Source organism: Felis catus, chromosome D2 (assembly GCF_018350175.1).
Source record: "Felis catus isolate Fca126 chromosome D2, F.catus_Fca126_mat1.0, whole genome shotgun sequence".
Lineage (NCBI taxonomy): Eukaryota > Metazoa > Chordata > Mammalia > Carnivora > Felidae > Felis > Felis catus.
In genome coordinates this window covers 78,000,294-78,017,364 of record NC_058378.1, presented here as the reverse complement: position 1 = coordinate 78,017,364, position 17,071 = coordinate 78,000,294, and the positions used below count along the sequence as shown (strand labels likewise).

At 53.4% G+C, this 17,071-nt stretch overlaps 1 protein-coding gene across 14 annotated transcripts in view; it reads right to left on the bottom strand.

Moving 5' to 3' along the window:
* Nucleotides 1-17,071, bottom strand: part of TACC2 (transforming acidic coiled-coil containing protein 2) — a 212,716-nt gene that overhangs the window by 73,417 nt on the left and 122,228 nt on the right. The window contains exon 1 of one of the 14 annotated variants that reach the window (XM_045040774.1): nt 8,225-8,782. The exons of 11 other annotated variants lie outside the window; for them this stretch is intronic. In XM_045040774.1, coding sequence (XP_044896709.1) covers nt 8,225-8,292 — 68 coding nt within the window. In that variant the 5' untranslated portion in view covers nt 8,293-8,782. Of the gene's footprint in view, nt 1-8,224; nt 8,783-17,071 lie in introns of those variants that run through there. 2 more of the 14 variants (XM_019813940.3, XM_019813941.3) reach the window with 2 other exon arrangements.

The window sequence follows — 17,071 nt, the reverse complement described above, 5'->3', positions numbered from 1 at the left end:
CCCCCTCCAGGAGCAGCAGCGTCCTCAGGTGGATGGAGAGGAAGGCAGGCAAGAGACACCAGCTAAGCCACGGCCAAAAGACACGGCAGAACGGAGAGGGCTGAGTGCACAGTCCTCTAAGAAGAGCAAACCATCCAGGAGGAGAGAGGGGGAGACAGCAGGGCCATGACCTGTCACTGGGTGACCTGCCATCCGCTGCAGCCTGCAGTGCACTTGCTTGGGATGCTCTGGGCAAGGGCATCGAGGCGGAGTCACGTAGGGGAGACAGGCAGGCAGAGCACTGAACCGGCCATCCTCGTGGCAGTGGGTCCGGTCCTCACGTGGGGCCCGCAGAACCTTAACACCCGAGGTCGAGCCAAGCCTCTCCTGCCCCTCCAAGTCCCCGGCTGCAGGGCCCCTCAGCACAGCTCAGTGTGGAGCAGACGTGTCTAGGATTGTTTCTGCCAGTAAGACTATCCATTTCTTCATGCATTTATTCATTCAACAAGCTGTTTACTGAGTGCGTACTACGTGCTCAGCACTGTGATAGATACTGGGGACAAGCACAATAAATACAACGCCCTCAGGTTGCTTCTACTCTGATGAAGAACAGTTCAAAGAGACCAATCAGGGTAACCTGGGTGGCTCAGTCGGTTAGGTGTCCAAGTCTTGGTTTCGGCTCAGGTCATGATCTCACGGTTCATGAGAGTGAGCCCTCCATCGGGCTCTGTGCTGACAGCTCGGAGCCTAGAACCTGCTTCAGATTCTGTGTCTCCCTCGCTCTCTGCCCCTCCCCCACTCACACTCTGCCTCTCTTTCAAAAATAAACGTTAAAAAAAAGTTTTTAAATAAAAACAAGAGACAAATCAAGAACTATATATTTTGCAGAGCATTATGAAGAACTCATACAACAGAATGATATAGAGCTGCGGTGTTCAATACAATCAATCGCCTCTTGCGATGCGTGACTATTTTAATTAAAATCCAAAATTCAATTTCTTGGGGCCCCTGGGTGGCTCAGGCGGTTGAATGTCCGACTTCGGCTCACATCGTGATCTCACAGCTTGTGAGTTCGAGCCCCGCGTCAGACTCTGTGCTTGACAGCTCATAGAGCCTGCTTCGGATTCTGTGTCTCCCTGTCTCTCTACCCTACCCCACTGGTGCTCTGTCTCTCTCTCTGAAGCCTGAAGAGCAGAGCCCAACCTCGCTGCTGGGGACACCAGGGGCCTTCCCAGATCCGTTAAGCACGCCCTCCCAAGCCTATCTAGGTCCAAGATGCAAAGAACGGAACACAGTGGGGACCCGATTAGCTGGACTATGTCCAGGGAGACGCGGTATAAGGAAAGGAGCCAGCAAGGACTTTGGAAAAAGCGTGGCAGTGGGAACATAGCCTTCCTCTCTGCACAGCCCAGGGCATTTTCTGTCTCAAAAATAAACAAACATTAAAAAAAATTAAAAATAAATAAATAGATAGATAGCTAGACAGATAGATAACATTCAATTTCTTGGGGGTGCCTGGGTGGGGCAGTCGGTTAATTATCTGACTTCTGACTTCAGCTCGGGTTATGATCTCACAGTTCGTGAGATCAGGCCGCACGTCGAGCTCTGTGCTGACAGCACGGAGCCTGCTTGGGTTTCTCTCTCTCTCTCCCTCTCTCTGCCCCTCCTCCCCAAAATAAATAAATAAGCTTAAACAACAATAGATTCAAAATAAAATAAAATGCAATTGCTTGCATGCACTATCCACAGTGCTCAACAGCCACAGGGGCTAGCTAGGTGGTCATCATACTGGGAAGTGCAGATGACAGAACCTTCCATCATCCCAGAAGGTTCTACTGGACAGCACTGGAGAGTAACGGCAGGAAAAGCTGTCAAGATTTGAAGCTGGAGATGGTGTCCGCCAGGCTGGCACGGTGCGGAATGCCTTCTGGACGACCCATAGCACGTGCAAAGGCTCTGAGGCACTTGAGCACTGCACGTTCAAAGAGCTGACAGGTGACCAGTGTGGCCGGAGAACAGCTGGCAAGGGGAGGCGGGAGGCCAGACCCGCAGGCCCCCACAGGGAAGGCGGGACTTCAGGCGGAAACCAGTGGGAAGCAGACAGGGGGAAGGGCCCCGATCGGTCTGTTTAAGGAAGAAGGAAGGAGTGGGAGGAGGAGGAAACCAGACTTTCTGGGTGCAGCAGCTGGCTGGATGGGGTGCCCCGTGCTGATATGGGGAGCTGGGCTGGGACTGGGTCGGTTTGTATATAGACTTTTTTGTGTTTGAGAGGAGGAAGGCCATCGGTTCAGTTTGGGACACATTAAGCCTGGGTCCTCCATCAGAAACCTGAGAGATACGAAGCGAGCAGCTGGGCAAGCAGGGTGCTCAGAGAAAGGGGAAGGGCGTCAGCCAGGGGGTTCTCAGTACGTGACAGTATTTAAGCCCATGCGACAGCTTGCAGAGAGCACAGAGAGACAAAGCACGTGGCCCAGGCCAAAGACCGGAGGACCCCTGTGCTCATAAAACAGTCGTGAAGGTAGGGGGCACGGATCCCAGCGCTGTCCCGGCCAGCTGTGTGACCAGGGGGTCGGCCCGCTACAACCCACCGCCTGTTTTTGTAAGTAAAGCTTTACTGGAACACCGGTTTTCCTAATTGTCTAGGACTGCTTTCACACTTGAACAGCAGAGCTGAGTTCTCGCAACAAAGACCATATGGCCTGCAAAGTCTAAAATACTTACTAGCCAGCCCTCTATGGAAAATGTTTGCTGAGCCCTTGCTGTAAGCCATCCAGAGGCCTCAGTTTCCTCACCTCTAAAACGGGGCTGGAAGTGCCTGCCTCATAGGATTAACGGATGCCATATATTTCCACAATGGAAAACATCCAGAAGACAGAAGTTTCTGCTGAATCTAGTCTGCTCAGGGCCACAGAACTTTGCACTCTTGGCTTTCACGCTGCAAAATCCAGATACGTTTCCACGTCTGGCGACGCAAACAGCACACAACTGCTCCCCAGAAACAACGGCTAAAGGGAATCTGTAAATATAAACGGAACCAGGGTTCATCTGAGCCACCGCTTCTGACGCGGGATGGGTGTGTACGAGCAGTTCTGACTAAGCCAGCTCTTTGTGGCCAACCGGTCCTCCCCAGACTCCTTCCTGTCCAATCTGAAACACAAGCATTAGTCCATGAACAATTGGTTTTCACGGAGCCACTGTTTCCAATGCCTAAGTCCTCGTCATCAATCTTAAGGGGGAAAGGATGGAATTATTCAATATCCTTTGCTCACCCAGGAACGCTGGGCAATCCATCTGGCAAGAACAGCCAATCAGATGTCAGGCTAAAGTAGGTCCTAGGCAACCAAAGATACAGCCACAGAAAATACAGGCCACAGATGGTGGAAAGAAACAGGGGGATGGGGGCACAGGGCCTATGGGGAGAGAGTGGCCCGGACTCCACCGACCCAGATGTAACACGTACCCATCCTCACCCGATAAATATGCCAGCCATGTCTGCTCACCCTGTAACGACTGGGCGTTCCATCCCACTGCCCCAGCAGAAAGGGATGGCATGACTCCCTGGACAACTGGCAGCTCCCTGGAGGGCCCCGGAAGGTTCCTGCCTTCAGCTCACCTTAGCGAAAGCCTGCAAGTAAGTCCCACAGAGAAAGCAGTAAAGGACCGCAGGGGCCGTGCTAGAGACACCGAGGAATGATGGCGGAGGAAAAGCGCTTGCTTTCGCCCTCAATGTGTGTGTCCCCCCAAAATCTGTATGTTGAAACTCTAACCCCCGGGGCGGTGATATCTGGAGGTAGGGCCTTTGGGAAGAAATTAGGCCATGAGGGTGGAGCCCTCGTGAATGGTATCAGTGCCCTTAAAAGAAGACACAAGGGCGACTGGGTGGCTTAGTCGGTTAAGCGTCTGACTCTTGATTTTGGCTCAGGTCGTGATCTCGTGGTTCATGAGTTCGAGCCCCGCATCAGGCTCTGCACTGACAGAGTGGAGCCTGCTTGGGCTTCTCTCTCTCCCTCTCTCTCTACGCTGCCCCTGCTCGTGTGTGCTTTCTCTCTTTAACATAAATAAACGTTTTTAAAAAAATGAAGACACATCTCGCTCTCTTTCCTCCCTCCCACCCCCATACTCCCTTCTCCGTCCTCCTCCCCCCCCCCCTCTCTTCCCCTCCCCTCCCCCCCCCACAAAAGGATCAAATCTCTGCTTTCTCTTCTACGGCCAGGGATGCATGGAGAAGACAACCATCTCTAAACCTGGAAGTGGGTCCTCACCAGACCCCAAATCTGCCAGCACCCTGATGTGGGACTTGCAGCCTCCAGAACTGTCTGGAGACAAATGTCTGTTGCTTAAGCTCCCCGATCTGTGGTATTTTGTCATAGCAACCTGAATCAAGACAGCACCCAAGAGGTTCCCTCGGGACTCAGGCAACTCCCACTGTACAGCTAACTTTGGAGCTCATTCCATTTTAGGGGGCACAAAACTCAACTGATTCTGTCCAACGATAACATCCAAAGTGCAGTCGGCTTCCTGGAACCGAGAAGCTGTCTGCAGCCCACATCAGGGATGCGGTCGCGTGAGGCAATGACTTAGCCAAGGGTCACCTCGAGAAACAAGGCTTTGAAAGAGATCCGGTGAGGCCTCCAGTCAGATAGATGCCTACCAGCAGCCCCAGCAGCCCTTTCTGGCCTTCTGAGCTACTGAAACGCCAGCAAACTTCAGGCACACAGTGTACCCACTTTGGCCACGGGCGGGTGCTTTCGTCTTCTGAGTCTTTACAGACAGGGTGCCTCACCTGGAGAAACCCTCGAGGCAGGCGGGGCAGAACCAGAGTCTCTGGCCTCGGCCACTCTCTCAACTATCAGTCTTGTCCCCACCTGCTTGTCAAATCCCGGCCCAAGCCCATCAGCTTTCCCCCCGGGGTGCTCCCAATCCAGTTCTCTCTTCCCGGCAGATGCCACGTCCTTCTCTTGGTGGGAGCAGAAAACCTCCATGGTGAATATGCCACCATCCTTAACCTGCCCCTCTCCACCCAGCCTGGCCTTTCTACTTTGCTCTACGGGGGCATGGGTCCCCCTAGCTGATCGGGAGCCCCCGGAACGGGGTGGGGGTGGGAGCTCCAATTAAACCTAAGATAAAGGACTTCGTGCCGCTTCGTTCAGCAGCAGCAGGGCCATAAGGGGCCGCCCCGCGGGAGGAAGGCACAGGCAGGAACAAGCAAGTCTGATCAATAGCCGAGACCACACTTAACTGTAGCACTTCCTGTCCTCTCCCTGCACTTCCCAGCGTGGCTGCGCTGGTTAGCGAGTGTTTTCTGCAGCAGATTTCTCCTCTCCCAGCTTCCCCTGTTCTGTTTGGAAACAGTGGCCGCTGTTGCTACCGGAACTTCTTTCCCACACAGGAAAGAAGCAGCCAGAGAAGTGGCCAGACTTCCTCACCGACCAGGATGGAGACACTGAGCTAGCTCAGGGCTTCTCAAACTTTCTCGTCGACAGCTCAGCGGGCATCTCGACAGACCTCTGGCTCAAATGGAGAGTCTGCTTCGGCCAGTCTGGGGAGGGGCCTGGGGCCGTGCATTTGTTAACAAGCCCCTCGGAGAAGGCGAGGCAGCAGTTTGGGGACCACCCTGGGAGGAGCAAGGGAAGGGTCGATGCTTGAGCCTCCACCCGCCCGCCCCGGCACCCAGCCCCACATGCCCTCCTGCCCCTCCAGGATTTAAGTTTCTACCAGCCAAGAGGGAGACCCAGGACTCTGGATCTTACCCCACCCCCCAACCCCCACCTGCGTACCCTACCGCACTCTGTACAGCGTGACGCTACCAGGCAGGGCTACAAACGCTGCCCAAAGGCACCCCGCACCTGAAAGCAGAAGGCAAGAAAGAAATCCTGAAGCTAAAAAAATTCCTGCATGCATTTCCACCTCATCCTGCCTCCCTCTGTCTTTTGGTTTCACTCTTCCGCGGGGGTGCCCAACTCCGGCTCATCTTTCGGCAGAGAAAAACAGACAAAGGGTTACTCTAGATTCCGGTTGTCACGGACGGTCTTACAGCAGAAGTCCACCCCAAGTTCACCTCCACCCCAGCAACCCCGACAGCAGCAGCAGCAGCTTCTTCGCCACGGACCATGTGTCGCACCGTCTTGTGCGTGCGTTTTGAGGCGCAGGGAAATACACACCATCGTGCAAGGCTTGTGCCTGTACGGAAGAGGGGCGCTCCCTTAACACACCTCTTAAAACCTCTAGACTGGAAACGAGCAACTCGGCAGTAGCAAAATAGCCCCTCGTTATTCAGACAGCAGAGATGGGGTTTTAGAGAAAAATAACTGTTGGGAATGGTACCAGCCCCAACTATGTCCCCTCTCTTCATTTTTAAAAACAAAAAAAGAGTAGGGGGTGGAGGGTGGGATCTGTGAATGAGCATCCGTGCCATCCTCAAGATCTCCATTTAGAGATTGCAGAAGTAGCAGTTCCGGGGAGAGATGCCTCAGGCTGGCCCACAGGAACGAACTCAACCATGCAATATTGATAAGCAGACTTCAGCACAATGTGGCCGATCAGCCTGGAGTTTTACCCAAACGCCACTATCCCCACAGGGCAGAACCAACCTGTAGGGGCCTTATCCAAAAGGCAGCTTCTGCCTAATTGAACCGCCCCAAACTCAGCCCTCAGCCAACAGAATACTGGTCATTTATTAACTCAACGGGGAAAGAGGGCGGGGATGTTGGGGACCGGTGAGCTGAATTTCCAATGGCTGAGGCGCAGATTTTCCCAAGCATGCGGTCACATTGTCTTTTCCAAGCCTCTTCCGCTCTTTGACAGGCGTGAGTCCTGATACCAATTAGTTAGTGATTAGCACTGATGAACTGATTGCCAGTTACAGACTTTTAAAAAATAGGTTGAAGTTGTTCTCTCCTGCCTAGGCTGCAGTCTTTTCTGGTGATACGTATTTCCAAGCGTCTAACAATACGACACAGGGACAAAAAACAGGATAGGCGTAGTACAAGGCTCACAGCATTAAAAAAAAAAAAAAAAGTCTCCAGCTTGAGGTGCCTCCCGTTGTAAGATGACGCTTTCCCAAGCTACAAGGAGGAAGACAAATGATCAGTGCACACCTGCTCCTAAGTATGGTTCACTGCTAAAGAGACGGGGCCTTAGAAAACCATGAGGCTCAGCCTAGCATTACATCACCGCGCTGAGCTAGCTCCTCATTGAAGCCCAGGCGTGGGGACCAGTGAGGAAGCCCCACATGGCACCCTGTCCCTACTACAACATCCAGACCAATCCCTGCTAATCTTTTAATCTACACATCAGTGGCTCTCAGGAAGCAATCACTTTACCTACCGCCCCACCCCCAGATGCCCAGAAAATACTCTTTTCTGAAACACATTCTTCTTTTCGGGAAAGTAGAGCGGGTAAGCCTGGGATGTGGAGGCCCACCTTGGATGCCGGCCTGACCTGCTGAAATGTGCCCGGCAGCCAGATCTACCCAATAAGCCCCATCCTCCAGACATGCCTGGGAAGGAAATGGATACGACCATACAGAAATGGCAATACTAAGGATTCCAGGATAAAGGCCTCTTCTGAGCACATCAGCTCTGTGGTTTGGAGAAAAGATTGGATTCCTGAATCAATGCAGTCAAACCCTGCCTTGACCAATGGACCAATGACAAGACTTGCTCTGGCTTGACTAATAATAGCAAGCAGCCTTGTCCTCCACAATGCTCACCAGAGTGAGTATACGGATGCTTAAGCTAACAGGACTGAACGTCTACACGCCATGATCCACACCATCTGCCTGGCCAGGCGACTGGCTGCCCCTAAACTGGTCTGTCTCCATGGGCACCAAGCTGCCACACTCAAGGGTTCTTCCCAAGAGGCCCTTGTTGATGCCCGGCTGTTCCGTTGCAGGAAATACCACTGTGCTGGGGGTGCAGAGTTAAGATGCTCATGGCAGGAGCCCCGGAACATGCACTGGGCCGCTGAACAACTGAAATCGAATGCCAGAGGGTCATTTCTGCCGGGTGGGGGGCAGGCGGGGGCAGTCCTAGGGCTGCCAGACGCTCATTCCAGAGGGAGGACTAAATGCTAAAAGGAGCAGCCACCAGGCAAAGCCATGTAAGGCTGCCGAGAACCCTGGGCCAGCCAGGGCTCCAGGCTGCACGGGCATCTGGAGAGGCGACACTAACAAAGCCCAGGCAGCCTCTCCTCCTCCCGGGGTAGGGGGGGGGGGGCCCTCCGGGCGGCCCCGCGGAGCACTTACATTGCCTCGGAAGCCTCCAGGTTCGGGTCGCTGGTTGGGACTGGCTGCAGGGACTGCGACCCTCCCATCCTCGCTGCGCCCTGGCGAGCAGACTAGCCGCGAGCGGGGCCAGCGTCCTGGCGCGATTCCTCCAGCCGGGAGCCGGGACGGACCGGCCGGCGGCCGGGGCTGCTGCACTGCAGATGGGAGCAGCTGCTGGCATCCGTGGCGGTGGCGGCGGCGGCGGCGGGGAGCTGCGGCTTAGGGCCGAAGCCGGAGCCCGGGGAGCGAGCGCCGCGGAAGTGTGCGCGCGAGTGTGGCCGGCGCGCGCCTAAGAGTGTGCGCGAGTGTGGCCAGCGCGCGCGGCTCTGCCCGGGGCGCGCGAGTGTGAGCGTGAGCGCCGGTGTGGTCCGAGTGGAGCTGCTCCTAAACCCCCCGGCAGCCCGGCTTCGGTGTGTGACACGGTGATGTCATCATCGCCGAGCGGCCCCGACGCCTGCATCTTCACAAAGCTCCGGCGCAGGCTCCGGAAACGGGGCCGGGGGAGGGAGCGCGAAGACCCTCCCTCTGCGTGCGCGCCGCCTCCCCCAGCCTCCCCTGCCTCGCCCCGACCGACCGCATTGTGTGGCTTTGAAATGCAAATACACTGCGGGCTGGGGAGCCCGGGGCCCCAAGGAGGGAGGGGCGTGGTGGTCTCCGCCGAGCTGACCGCAGGGAGAAGTAGGGGTATTCTCCACCGCCCCCCCCCCCCCCGGCTGGCTCATCCCTCCAAAAGGAGGGGAATAGACTTTCCTCGCACCAGTGTGTGTATGGAGGGAGAGAGGGCAGGTAAACAGGCTGCGGCGGGAAATGTGCAAGATGTGTGCGGTTTTCCAACTGTCCCCTTCTGCCTCCTTCAGGCCGGTGGCCAGGCCCGGAGCCCGATGAGGCTTGTACCAGGGAGATCCCAGGGCCTGGCTCCCTGCTCACAGCCAACCCGGTCCGGCCTCCGATTCGCTCACACAATTGGTAGGGGGTGGGCAAGGTGGAGAGAAAGAAGCCCACGGCCTGCCACAAGGTCTGCAACCCCACCTTTGGCCACCAGGTGAGCTCTCCACGGAGAAGCCCTGAGCAGGTGCTCCCCCTAACCAGAGGCCAGGCAAGCTGACAGGCCCGTGTCAAGCCCTGAAAGCCACAGGGTGACCAGGGAAAAGCCAGCCTGCTGTGACCTACAACCAAAGGGCCCAACTCTGTGATTCCAAACACACCCCATCACCGCGGCCCCCCGCCCTGGCTAGGGCAACAATGCCCAGCTTGCCAGGTCCCCCGCCTGGCTCCAGCTAGCTCAGAAAGGCTCAAGGCTTGGGCTCCGGGACCTTCTCACCAAAAGCTACTAGAGAAGGGTTCCATCTCTCACAGGTTCGAAAGTTTGGGGCACTCCTGGGAGCCTGACCATTTGCCCCGGCTCTACTTTCAATGCAACTGCACTGTGCGCTCCAAACACAGGCTGGCAACCGAATTAAAGCGAGCCCCTGATGATAAGCTGAAAACCCTTCTACACTTTCCCGGCATGTCTTCACCCCATGGCACAGTAAGCTTAAAATGCATCTAAACTGTGGCCAAAAGAAAAATAAAACGAACACAGAACTGCTCAAAGCATTTAGAAATTTCCTCCAATACCCTGAGTGTTTTCTGAAGCTGTGGCAAGGATGTTTGGCCAGGGACTTTTGAGGTTGCCGCTCACAACGTCAGGATAGTTCTAGACTTCGTGGCCGACTGGCTTTCTCCTGTGCCTGCTTAAGATTATTGTCAAACAAAACGCCAGAGAATCAAAACTGTTTCCCAGAACAACATGAAATTTGCAGGAAACCCGGAGGAGGTTTACTTTTGCGTTTCGATGAAGGCAGCTAATGTCAATCTCGCAGGCAGGGTAACTGTCTGGGTGGCCCGATGAGGCTTGCTCTGGAAAGGACGTCCTGGGCAACCGTCACTCACTGTCGGCGCAGGGTGTCATCGAGGGGCAAAGATCCCGCAATTTGTTCGCCTCCGGTACCCTGAGGGTTTGTTTCCCGCCAGAAAGCAGATCTCTTGGGCCCCATGTACACTTGGGAGTCCAAGCAACCTTACTGCTTGGAGCTGAAAAATTTCATAAGCGCTAACCTAGACAAGATTTTGAGGAAAGCGACCCCTTCCCTGGGCACCAAGGGTATGGGCTTTAGCCAAACTCAGCGCTACAAAAATGAAGAACCAGGGGCGCCTGGGTGGCTCAGTCGGTGAAGCGGCTGACTTCGGCCCAGGTCATGATCTCGCGGTCCGTGAGTTCAAGCCCCGCGTCGGGCTCTGTCCTGACAGCTCAGAGCCTGGAGCCTGTTTCAGATTCTGTGTCTCCCTCTCTCTGACCCTCCCCCGTTCATGCTCTGTCTCTCTCTGTCTCAAAAATAAATAAACGTTAAAAAAAAATTAAAAAAAAAAAAAACCAAAAAAACAAAAATGAAGAACCACCATCAGAACTCATCAGCTTTTTGGTTCACGACGCGAGAAAGCAGAGAACCATCCAAAGGTCCTCACCCTCAGCAGGTGAGGGTTTCCCACAATAACAGGAGAGGCCTTTGAAATGAGACCAGAATTCAAAGCCTGGCATCTTCTTCATTTGCGGTATAGGCTGCAGCCAACCCCTTAACCATCCTGAGCCCTGCTTCCTCAGCTGGCAGAAGAGGGAAAGTGTGGACTTTGCAAGGTATTGGGAAATTAAGGAAAATTTTATGTATGTGTGTGTATATATATATAGGGTCCCAGGACCAGGCCCCTGACTGGTGCCGGGCAGTGTTAACTTTCTTTCCTTCTTGATGAGAAGCATCTTCCCCTAAACTAGAGTGCCCTTAAGGAAATAAGGAGGCGATAAAATGAGATCCTCTTATGTGGAATCCCAACAACTCAAATGTCATGACACAGTGACACTTCACTTAGCAGGCCGCCACCGACTTAGTGATGCCAAAAACGCCACCAAGAACGCGGGGAAAAACAAATACGATGTGGGCACTGGTGAGGTGGATGCCACGGAAGTCCAAACGTCACGAGTCTTGTGTTGTGTGCTTACAGAAGAACTTCTGACATCTTCGTTTAGGGCCTCTTGATGATCAGCTGGCACATGATTAAAACAAATTTGGTTACCTAGCAATTCAGCAGACAGAAAACATCAAACTAAAAAAAGCAGGGGAGGGACAGCGACTCCAGAGGACAAGGGCCGCAAGGGCCTGCTGCTGTTCAGGCGCTCACGCTCCCCTCTCTACCTCTCTCTCTCTCCCTCTCTCTCTGCCCTCCTGCTCTCTCTCTCTCTCTCTCAAAAATAAATAAACTTAAAAGAAAAAAGCGAAAAGATAGACAAACCATTCAAGCCAGACCAAGGAAACTCAAAACAACAGCAGTCCAGAGCCATCATCCGACCCAGCGTCAATGCTCTGTAGACCCAGCCCCGGGTCATGGTTTATCACGAGAACTGCATATAACACAGACACCACCCCCTACACCCCACTCCTGCCTCACCCCCCTCCCTCCCTCACCCCGTCCCACCCCAAATCGTTCCGCAAAGGTTAAATCGTGGGTTCGCACAGCGAGAAAGCACAGATTCCATCTGAAATTACTAAAATGCCAGCGGTTAGCACTCCAAGCACTCACTCCCTCAGCCATCCACACCTGCAGTGAGCACCCACCCGGCCACGCTATTGTCTGCAGCTGAGCCTACAGACGCCATGCACGGTTCCCCTCTGCTTACTCCTGATCTTTCTTCTGGAGGTGCTGCCTTCCTTCCCATCTCTTCATTCCCAGCTGGTTCTCCAGACTTTTCCCTGCCCCAGGCACAGCGTGTCCCCTCTACAGCAAACCAGTGATCCCTGAAGCTTCTAGCAGTGGCTGCAATGAAACCGTGAACTCAGCCCCTCTTGGGCCCTCTGGATCACCGCACACATATTCCGGGACCCTGCTGGCAAGCTAAGTCCCCTTCGACCGGCCCCACTGCCGACCCTCCTACTCATGTCCCCAAGACACCCTCGAAACCTGGATAAATCGAGGGATGCACCCATGATTTCTAAAACAATTAGCAATTCAACACATATTAACACCCTTGCCATGTACCTGGCCTATAAACGTTGAGTAGGACAAGCCTGTCCTCAAGTTACTTACTGACACATACCAGAAAGATCGGCCGACCTGCCAAATCTCTGTACCTGAGATAAACTATGTGCTAGAGACTTTTAAATCCCACTGGGCCACAGTCAAGGTGGGGGAGCAAGTTGAAACACCTCTGAGACTGCAAGAGAAACAAACTTGGGCCGCTCTCCCTTCGCCTGCGGCCGCGGAGATGTCTCCAGTTGCCATAGCAGCCATGCTCTCCAAACAGGACCGATGGACCCCTGCGCTGCTAATTAGCCCAAGCACACATGCTAAAGAAAAGTAGGTCAGATCACAGAAAATTCCATCTGGGGAACGCTAAGAATGTAAACACAGATGGAGAAGGCCCAGGTCCTGTTTCTTCAAGTTGCTGGCCTTCACCGCCATCAAGTACACCGTGGTGGGGGCTGCGGGCCGCTGCCCAAAACCGCGTGAACCTTCTCTTTAGGGAGCCGGCTCTGACCGTACTACCACCGCCTGCTTGCGTCTTGCTCCTCCGTCTGAGGCCCCCAAAGTCCAACCCACGTCACACCACTCTGTGCTCGCTGACGTCTCCCTAAGGTTCCAGTTGCTGGGAGCTGTTCCATTTCAGCCCTTGCGTGTGGCCCAAGTTCAGCGACCACACACGAACGTGAGCCCGAGACCAGCAGATCCGGCCAGCAAACAGGACCAGGTGCGGGCACGAATGGCACCCTGCTGGCACATTCCCCACCAGCTCCGACAGATCCGGGATCCTCGTCCCCGGGCGTGGGAGACACAGCTTGGAGGTCACACGACCTTGCTCTAAAAGCTGACCACTGCCTTCAGGAAGAAGTCCCAATTCCATATCCTGGCCTTGATCCTGTGACACGCTCCACCCTGTACTTGAGCAGGGCCAGGGTCCTCCCTGTGACCTCGCTGCCGAGCAGGCGGCCTCCCCACCTTCCCCAGCTCTCTCAATGCCTCCCAGGTATCAAGCCGCAGCCCTGGGCCAGCTCCTGGAAGGGTCAGTCCCAGCCGGCCTTCAGACTTCTCTCGACCACTGGCAGGTGGGAGCCTTGGTGCCTCCTTGTCCCATCCCACTTTATCCGTGTATCTGCACCTGCACTCTGCTCTCCAGCCACACGGTGTGCCCTACGTACAGCCAGGGCTCCATAAACACATGCGGCGTGACACCTCAGAGGGCATGGGCAAAGGTCCTGGCAAACGTCTTCAATCGTTTGATGAATAGCGAAGGGGGAGAAGACTGATGGGTTCTATCAATCTTCTAGACTCCAACATTCAACCCCACATGCTCACCCTCGGGAGCCTGAGTGGTTTTCTTGGGCTGAAGCGCAAGCTCAGGTAAAAATCCCATCCCTTCCAGAAAGTTCTCTCGCGTTCTTCTTGGAAAGGGCTGCTCTACTATATGTCTTCCTCACCATCTTCACCATATCCGCATGAGACCTTCCAGAGTTCCTTTCAAACAAAGAAGTTCCAAAGACTACTCTTCATGGGGAACATTCTTTCAATTCTGTCACGACAGAAAATGGAGGCTGTGGGTTTTACTGTTATGCCCAAAGAGGCAACCCAAAATGAGCTAGAAATCGGTCAAGAGAGAGGGGACTCACTTTTGTTTCTAAATGAAGAATGCAGGTTGCAATTTTAATCTTTGATTCCTACAAGAAGGCAGGCAGGCTGATGGGGGAAACCTCGGGGGCTATGAAAAACTTTAGTGCCAAGAAGTCTCATCACATGAGAAAGGAATTAGTGGCAAACAATGCACATCCAAGACGACGAAATAAGAGCCTCAAACACCTTTCTTCCTTTACCAAATCCATTCAGCTCTTTTGAGATGGAAGTTGTAGGAGATGCTCCTGAGATAAACTTTCTGGAAAATATACCCTACATAATTTAAAAACAATTTTTTTAAGTTTATTTATTTATTTATTTATTTATTTATTTTTAATTTTTTTTTTTAATGTTTATTTTTGAGACAGAGAGAGACAGAGCATGAACGGGGGAGGGTCAGAGAGAGGGAGACACAGAATCTGAAACAGGCTCCAGGCTCTGAGCTGTCAGCACAGAGCCTGACGGGGGACTCAAACTCACAGACCGCGAGATCATGACCTGAGCCGAAGTCGGCCGTTTAACCGACTGAGCCACCCAGGCGCCCCTAAGTTTATTTATTTTGAAAGAGAGAGAGAACACAAGCAGGGGGGAACAGAGAGGGAGAGAGAGAAGATCCCGAGCAGGCTCAGCACTGTTAGCACAGAGCCAGCAGGATGCAGAACTCAAACTCACAAACCATGCGATCGTGACCTGAGTTGAAATCAAGAGTCAGATGCTTAACCGACCAAGCCACCCTGGTGCCCGTTCTACCTAATTTCAAAAAGGATTTAAGCTTCCAATTCAAGGGAGCAAAAAAGAGGGGCACCTGGGTGGCTCAGCTGGTTAAGCGTCCAACTCTTGGTTTCAGCTCAGGTCATGATCTCACAGTTCGTGGGTTTGAGCCCCACATAGTACTCCGTGCTGGCAGTGCAAGACCTGCTTGGGATTCTCTCTCCTTCTCTCTCTGCCCCTCCCCTGCTCCCCCCCACTCAAGAAAGAAAGAAAAGGAAAGGAGGGAGGAAGAAGAAACTCAGGTAGAAAAGGTATAGAAAAGCCAGAGGGGGTAAGGTTATTCCAGAAGCCCTTGTTGGAATAAGTTGCAGTCTCCCAACAGCCAAAGCAAAAAGGGAAATGATCGCGATCATTACATAATTCACAACACCCAGTAAGTTTAAAAAAACAAAAGTCACTCCGCGGATGAGCAGGTGTTTCTATGACTGACACTCTCAACATATTCTTTCCTGTGGGTCCTCTGCCAAGAGCCCACGAATATGGTGGCCCACGCCTTCAACAACACCCCTCCAATTTCAAAGCCTGCTTCCACGAGCAAAGCAGCAGCTACTCGGCTTCCCCCCAGCAATCGGGAAAATCAGAAAGCGAAGAGGTTCGCAGAGGATATGTTTCAAGTTGCCCCATCCCTCGGAGAGGGTCCCCACCATCCATGTTGTCACGGTAACACGGTTCTAGAAGAGGAAGCAAAGGTCAGCGTTACGAGGGTGTTCCGCCAACGAAACAACGCCTTGGAGCCTCGATCCCCCCTCAAAGAGGGAAGGGAGCCTGTGTGGCTCGTCTCTCAGTGACTGTCGGTGCGAGCACGATGCCACCAAGTGCAGAGGAAGCCGTGAATTTAGCAAAACATGCAGGACACCGTGAAGTCACTGAACCCGATTCCGCGGAAGTGCTCAAAAGCCACCCGAAGCCGTGACAAACGGCATTCTGTGAATGACTGAAGAAGAGACACTCAGGAAGGTGAAGAAGGCGGCTTCAGAGAGGCAATGTCAAGATCAAGGAGCTGAGAGGAGCCCTTCAGAAAACTGTTTAAGCCCCTGCGTATTTACAGAGAAGGGTCTCGGCTTCAGCAGCGAGAGTCAAATGTGAGGTGAGAACACAGCCCCGAAAACCTGTCAGAATAATAGGGGCAGAACTCTTTGTTCATTCTAAATATTAACATATGGCTATCATGAAAGCCTACATCTTAAAAAAAAAAAAATGAAAGCCTACATCTTGTTAAATATAAAATAAGCCATTTTCGTAATTTTTCATGTGTTTTTTTTTTTTTCAAGGTAAAGTCGCAATTAAACCTTTTCCCCGCTATTCCCATACAACTTTGACTTAAGCGGATACATTTTATGTGGCCTTTCTCAGGTAACAGTTGTCTTTAGATAATCCAGGTTGTTCCTATAACTGCCGGTATACGCTAGGTTTAAGATCACAGGCAAAAACACACAGGGTGGCCCAAGGTGGCCATCGGGCCAAATAAAACTCTGACCTCCAAAGTACAAGCCCGCCCTTAGACACCACGTCAAGTTGCGCTCAGACCCGGGAAGAGAGAAACGGTGGACTTGCCTGGGCCAGAGGTGACTGCCTCTGCTCCAGATCAAGAACATCACCAGTGTTACCCCTCCTCCTTCTCGGGGAAATCGTTCCAAGAACAGAAAATTCCATAAGCACTTTTCAGTGCCTGTTAAGAGAGATTAAATACTGTGCTTGGTTTGAATGTTGATGTGTTAATCCACTGAGTTCCTCTAGAGCTTAAGCTTAAGGTTTTAGAGGTTACTTGGTACCAGGGAAGAGAGGCCTTTGAAGAAAAACATTCAGTTGCAAGCAGAGCGGGGATCTCCCAGCTGCCCAAATCAGCAGCAGGCTGGTTTCTGAAGCCAGACTGGTGAAAGAGGTTGCGAACTTCAGGCCCCACCACCTGCAGCAGGAGAGGGGTCCAAAGCGGCCGGTCGGGGTGGAAATGCTCCCAAGATGAAAACACAAACAGGTGCAGCCAGAAGCTCCAAGTGTCTCGCTTCTTCTCTCACTGTGAGCAGAGAGTGGGTCCTCGTGGCTCCCCAGCAGCAGCTCCCCTCGCCAGGCAGGGCACAGGGCGGCTGGTCTGAGGGGGCGCGACTCTCCGTGCCTGAGGAGCAGTGACACGGAGCCTGCCATGGGGCTGCCCTCATTGTGAGCGGTGCAGCCAAAGCCAGGCGCCGAGGACCAGAACTGCTGACTCAAGGCTCCGTGACAGAACAGAATCCAGAACGGCTGGGCCAGAAATAGCATCGTGAGCACCTACTGATAGCATAATTAGCATAGCGTCTGAGGCGTGTGCTGTGCGCTGTGTGTGTGTGTGTGTGTGCGTGAGTGTGCACAGACGTGTGTGTGTGC